Here is a 7,404-nt window from a genome sequence, read left to right on the forward strand (position 1 = left end):
TATCTGCACTTTGTTCACCGCAAGGAAATGAACTCCGGATTTTAGGGTTGTAAGTCCGTAAACTTGCCGCCGATTCACCAGAGGACTTTAATCAATGTAACAAAAGTAAATGAGAATTTTTCTTATAAAGCCTCCCTGACACCACTTGCTTGTCTATTGAAGGGTAAGTCTACACAATACAATAGGCTATCTGCGCTGTCCCTCCCACAGGGATCAAGTCCTGAATTTTAGTGTTATAAGCAATATAGCAGTATCTGAAGTTTGTTGGTTTGCTTTAAACTCACCCCACAAAGCTATACAATGACTAGCTGTGCATAGTCGACCTTCATTTTAAACTGATAGACTAAAGGGAAAGCATCTAGAGAAAAGCACCTACCGCTAAGCCTTGTCTGATTAATAATAGGATTTTTGACTGTTACTCTTAAAGTTCACCTTCGACCTAAAAGTGTAAAGCACACTCACAGATCGTGCACGATAACTAACATGTCACGGTTTTACATAAAGAAGCTCAAAAGAAAAGCATCCAGTCATTGATTTCTTTTCCATGTTCAATTCTTCAGTTCGAGTAACAACGAGGTAGTGGTTTTCAGCCCGATGCAGCGTTTATGATTGTTTCAAAGATAACATCTGTCGTCAGAAATATGTGGATTTACCACACGAAAAGAAGAAAGAAACGTTAGCTGTTCTTTAAAATAAGACTGTGAAAGTTATCGCGGATGATTAACGTAGTTTTTTTTAGATAACTGTGGTTGTTTTTCGGTTATCAAAAACTCTAGTGAAGAACTTTATACAAGAAAAATCCATATCCAAGTTCCTCAGTTTTTATTTTCCTTAGTTAGACCTACACGTAAGTACGAAGTTGTCAACGTTTATCAATACCCTTTCTATAATAAGTGCATTTACTAGCATAAAAAACGGAAACAAATTTTAAATAGTGCCTCGTTATTAAGTAAATCACAGCTACACTAGAAAGCATTCTATCAATGTAATCTACACATTGTAATATACAACTAAACTAAATATCAAACAGCGTTAAGTATCTATGCCTCTTATAGGAGAACGATTCAGCATTTGTTAATTCCATTACCGAGAGAAGGACGGGAGAGAAACATTCCAGTTGTAAACAATATCCAGGAGCCAGTGAAACTACTTACTTCACAAAGCTTTCTATAATAGTGAACTGAGTATTCTATAATTTCTATGGAGTAGGATGCCACACTTGAATTCTACATCTTAGGAATTATTTTCATATGTAGGGTTTCAACTGATGAGTTTTGGTATTGACCGAATGGGCTCGTCGGCAGTAGTATACAACATAAAAGGCGTAGTTGAAATGTTGTTTTTATGCACACGTTTTTTTTACTGGAAACCCGCTTTTGGCCAGTAAATAATTTAATTGTGATGTTACCTCAGTCACAAATTACTTCCTTTAACTTTTTTTTTCTCTTCTGTAAGAAATAAAAATGACCCCGTATTATGACTCCACTTACATAGTTACAACATTAGCTCTACACGTACAAACCTATTATAACAACGGCTCCGTGTGTATTACACTTTCGTAACATGAAGCTTTCTTCGTGTTGTCCTGTGTTACCTTCGCCGTACGAGATTATAAACCAGTGTAAGAAAAGTCTGTATTCACGGCGTCCATATCCACCGAGAAAATAGCGAAACTAACGTGCTGTAGATATAATATTTGATTGTAAGCTATGCCGGGTATTCTCTGTTTATTCTGAGCTAGACATGTCGTTGTTTATAAGACCAACAGTCTTACTTCAGGTGACTTGGCACACAACCATGTTTTTATCGGTTGTATAAAGTAAAACTTGTGTTTATTTTGTTCAAAACGTATCACCTGGTTTACCTGGCATCATCATCAGGTGAGATACAAGAACTGAATAATAAGCCAAGTCAAAGAGGTTCATGTATTTAGGCTAAATGCAGATAATGTGTATTATACATTATATACATATAAGACAAACATAAATAAGTTGAAATTCATGTGTGTTTTTTAAAGTTTTTTTTAATGATCACTCCTTAACTGCCCACATACTTCACACCATAGAATATTTTTATAATGCTATGTATTTATATATGTTTGTATCTTTTTCGCTTGAATGGGCATATACTAATTTCACTCTTTTTATTATGACTAGAACAGTCGTGTATTAGTTTACAAAATTAATAAAAACATCATTGCAAGCTTTCAATAAATTGTCCAAATTCTGATAATTTTGACTTTATGTTGTAAGTAAGCGACATCTACGAATTCTATATTGATTGTTTGTTTGTTTGATAATTTATGCACAAAGCTACACAATGGGCTATCTGTGCTCTGCCCACCACGGGTATCGAAACCCGGTTTCTAGCGTTGTAAGTCCACAGACATACCGCTGTGCCACTGGGGGGGGGCTTCTATATTGAAAGTTAACCTTTACATGAAACACGAGTGCTGTTATTCATCTAATTACACCAAAAATTAACGTAATAAGTAAATAAATATTGAAATTAATAAATACAGTAGTAATAAAATACTTACGTTTGTTTTATATGTATATGATACACATTTTTTGAATTTAGCATAAATACATTAGCTTCTTTGACTAGGCTTATTATTAATCACCCAGAGTCAAAAAAGTTATATTTAACGAACTACAGAACTGGAGGATTCCAATACATACATGAACCTTTTTGACTCGGCTTATCATACATCATCCAGAGTCGGCAGAGTTATATCTAACGAACTACAGAATTGGAGTATTACAATACATACATGAACCTTTTGGACTCGGCTTATCATACACCACCAAGAGTCACCAGAGTTATATTTAACGAACTACAGAATTGGAGTATTACAATACATACATGAACCTTTCTGACTCGACTTATCATACATCACGCAGAGTCGGCAGAGTTATATCTAACAAACTACAGATTTGGAGCATTCCAATACATACATGAACCTTTTTGACTCGGCTTATCATACATCACCCAGAGTCAGCAGAGTTATATTTAACGAACTACAGATTTTGGAACATTCCAATACGCACATGAACCTTCTTGACTAGCTTATCATTTATCAATCACAGTTGCCAGAATTATATTTAACGAACTACAGATTTGGAGTGTTTCAGTTGAAGACTTTACTAAACGTCCGAGTACAATGATGATGCTGAAAGATAAGACACAGAGCTGTATACATTGTTTTTAGTGTAAACTAATACTATCTACTTTTTCTCAGTAATATAACAAAATAGTATATAAGGTGATAAGTTTGTTTGTTCACCGAGCTGCACCTTATGCACACAATGGGCTAGACGGTCAGGCCAGTGGCCACTAGGGTTCGGGCACAGCTTTTCCTAACTGTAAACTTGAGGGAAAGCATCCAGTAGGCGGCACTCGCCACCTGATTAGAAGCTCTTACCCAAATAATGGAATTAACTGTCGTCCTTATAACGTATCCACAATTGAAAATGTTTGGTATCACCACGTCTCGAACCCTAGATTTTCGAATCGCCAGTCCGATAAGGTAATCACTAGGCCACGTTCGGGACAGCGATGATAAACTATTAGGACGTTTTCTGAACATTTCTAGAAAACAGTTCATTGTCGTTTTGTACGAAATATTTTCGAAATAATTTTTTAGAAAATATTAGGTTCACTCCAAAACTATAAACTCCATTATGGAACACTAAATAGTATATATGAGAAAGATTTAACTATACAGAAACTTTAATATCTTCTTGGTAATATACTTTAATTGATATATCTTCTTTTTTATCTACAATGTATGGTTTCATCTATTAATAAAATCATTAATAAAAATAGCGAGATGCGTGAAAATAGGTAGATTGAAGTATAAGTGTTTTCCTATAATGTGATATTAAACTTTTATAATCATTTTTAATCACGATGAAGAATTAATGGAAACTATACGATAAATCTAAATATAACTCTGTGATAAACGTACTAGCTCTATGATAATTAGAATAATCTAACGGTTTCACGGAATTTAACTTAGTTAGTGATATTTTAACAGAAAAAATAAGACTTGTTATGATCACCATCGTATTCTCATTTTCCAACATTACTCGTGTGTATCAAAACTAAAGATATAAAAGTGTGTAGCCAAAACTAAAGATATAAAAGTGTGTGTATCAAAACTAAATATATAAAAGTGTGTAGCCAAAACTAAAGATATAAAAGTGTGTAGAAAAGCTACTGAAGCTTATGATTCATAAGATGTCAGTCACTCCTACAATGTGAAATTAGTCTTAAAACTGCGCATCCTTGTTGCGCATATTTGATTATTACCTCACGTTTCCTGGATAACTTTTTAGTCAATCTTAAGTGAGACGTATAAAGCTGTAATTAACACATTATGTTTTTCACTGATATGTTTTACATTGATGTTTAATTATGTTTTTCACTGATATGTTTCATTATGTTTTCACTGATATGTTTCATTATGTTTTTCACTGATATGTTTCATTATGTTTTTCACTGATATGTTTCATTATATTTGGTGACTTGAAGTTTATTTGAGCCATTTTGATTTGTCGCTTTTATTTATATATTAACGCTTTCAATCTTAAGTTAAAGGTTATAACTGGAAAATAAAAAATCATTTCGACTATAGCCAGTGCTAATCTTCCTTCAGCTAGGGTTGAATTTAACATGTTGTTACGTGTAATACCATTCCTCTGAGCACATCACCGCAACGACCCGTACATAGCGAAGATACTAATACATTCATTTAATTCACTTCCTTATCCTGAAACTAAGGAAACAAAAACACCGACCGGTTTCTGTTAATACTTATCAAAACATCGACCGATTTCTCTTAATACTTATCAAAACACCGACCGGTTTCTGTTAATACTTATCAAAACACCGACCGGTTTCTCTTAATACTTATCAAAACACTGACCGGTTTCTCTTAATACTTATCAAAACATCAACTGGTTTCTCTTAATACTTATCAAAACACCGACCGGTTTCTCTTAAGCAAATGAAACTGTCTAATCTTCTTTGGTAGACTGTTTAGGCAGAATATTCATGATGAAATTTAGTTAAATGGACGGCAACTGCCTGTTATAGAAACACAAGTGTAGAGGACGACATTTTTGAAAGTCCTCCGCCTTTCTGAAGACGAAACGTCGTCCTCTTCACTTGTACAATAGGCAGTTGCCGTCCATTCAACTAAATTTCATCTGTCTAACATTGTCTATATTATTGATCTGGGATAAAGTATTGGAGGAAGAAGTAGTCAATTATAACACCAAAGAACAAGAAAAATATTTCACTGTAAGTTTTTTACTGGTTGGTGATAGATACGAATACTTTCTATCTAATTTAATCCTTTTGTAAGTTATACACGTCAACGCCATTTCATCCTATTTATTCCGAGGTTCATATAGAACTTCAAATTGGCCATTTTGGCTTGACGTCTTCACTCTATGCTTTTGTATCCAACTGCTTTTTTTCTTGAAACAAAAAAGTTATTTTTAAAGTTTCTACTGCAATATCACAGAAATCTGAACCGATTATTTAGCTACATTTTTGTGACATATTTCAAGAGGTCATGGTATTCTAAAATTGCTAGATATCAGAAAAAAAAAGCATTAGTTTAATGTCAGTGGATTTAATCACTTCTGGAAAATACTTCTGTTTAACATTTCTTTCAGGTTCCAGATTGACGTCAGTTTCAGCCTACGCTTAAAGGCTAGGTATACATCCTATTTGTCGATCATTGTAACGACATGGCCCAGATGTGGGTGGATGTTGGATGGAAAAACATAGTTTCTCATACACGGATTGGTTAAATTTTAGTGACGTCAGGCGTAGGCAGCGAATTATACGGAACATATAATCAATCAATGAACAGTTTCTACGTCTGACAGATCGTGGTATCTGCAGTGGAGGGCGTGGCATATTTTATCCTCAGTGACTCTTAAATACACATCCAACATTCCGGTAAAGGCTGGACGAACTGACTGAGGCTCTGCTCGTACTGCTGACAAGAAACTATAGTCAGACACCATCATGAACTCTCAGGATCTCAAACACCCTAAGAAGGATATTGGAAAGTTGTTGTACACAGGTATGTAGCAAGTTCTAAATTTGAAGTTAACAGTAAGTGATAAGTGCCCACTGTACATTTTCTACAAGTTAACAGTAATTGATAAGTGTCCACTGTACATTTTCTACAAGTTAGCAGTAAGTGATAAGGGTCCACTGTACATTTTCTACAAGTTAACAGTAAGTGATAAGGGTCCACTGTACATTTTCTACAAGTTAACAGTAAGTGATAAGGATCCACTGTACATTTTCTACAAGTTAACAGTAAGTCATGTGTCCACTGTACATTTTCTACAAATTAACAGTAAGTCATAAGTGTCCACTGTACATTTTCTACAAGTGACTCTCCATGTCGAGTTCATATAGTTGTAGATAGTGATTTTTATTTACTATCTTAGCCACGTCACTACATAATGACAGGATTTACAAAGTTACTTGTCACAATTTCTAGAAGTTTCACATCTTTATGTTTCTTGAATTTCGCGCAAACTACTGGATGGCTTTCTGCGCTATCCGATCCTAGTTTGAAGTGATAGAACAGGGGGGAAATAGCTAGTGAATACTACTTATAGTTAACATTTGGCTAGTTCTTTACCAACGAATAGTGAGATTGATCGTCACATTATAACGCCCCCACTTCTGAAGGGGGCATGTTCCGTGACAGGATTCGAATCCTCGACCTGCAGGGTGCGAGTCGAGCGCCCTAACACCCAGACCCTACCAAGCTGTTCCACAGTTAAGTATCAATCTAAAAAAAACTGTTCCGAGTATTAGAAGGCATCAGCCAAGATTTAGTGATTTTAAGAAATATCACATTCATTTTATAATCATAATTCTTAATCATAGTAAAAGATGTGTCTTAAGGCTTCAAGTTTAGTGTAAATTATGTTAAAAATCATTTGCTTGTATTCCATTCGACTGTCGATTTCGCTCAAGTTGTTTTAAGTTTACCATCAGTTGCATAAAATAAAAAATGCAACTTATGCTTACCATAATATATATGTGTATAAGAAAAACGATATAAGCTATATTCCTTAAGTTCAACCTTGAACTTAAGGAATATAGCTTATATCGTTTTTCATATATGTATACTATACCAAATAGTATACATATATGAAAAAAGGCTATAAGCTATATTCCTTAAGTTCAAAAATATGTAATGAACAATATCTGGCATGCATATGATAAACACTGTCTGACATATGTCTAATAAACACTATCTGTAATATATATGATTAATAGTATCTAATATATTTATTATTAACCCTATCTCACATATATACATAAAATAAACATCATGTGACATACATATATATATATGTA

General features: G+C 34.1%; 1 protein-coding gene across 1 annotated transcript in view; it reads left to right on the top strand.

Annotated features, from left to right (window-relative positions):
- The first annotated feature begins 5,955 nt into the window (after positions 1-5,955).
- The window catches only part of LOC106467701 (glutamate decarboxylase-like), a 79,949-nt gene continuing 78,500 nt past the window's right edge, over positions 5,956-7,404 (top strand). Inside the window, exon 1 of the mRNA XM_022395899.1 lies at positions 5,956-6,103. Coding sequence (XP_022251607.1) covers positions 6,046-6,103 — 58 coding nt within the window. The 5' untranslated portion in view covers positions 5,956-6,045. The remainder of the gene's footprint in view (positions 6,104-7,404) is intronic.

The sequence above is a fragment of the Limulus polyphemus genome, unplaced genomic scaffold (genome assembly GCF_000517525.1).
Source record: "Limulus polyphemus unplaced genomic scaffold, Limulus_polyphemus-2.1.2 Scaffold2711, whole genome shotgun sequence".
Lineage (NCBI taxonomy): Eukaryota > Metazoa > Arthropoda > Merostomata > Xiphosura > Limulidae > Limulus > Limulus polyphemus.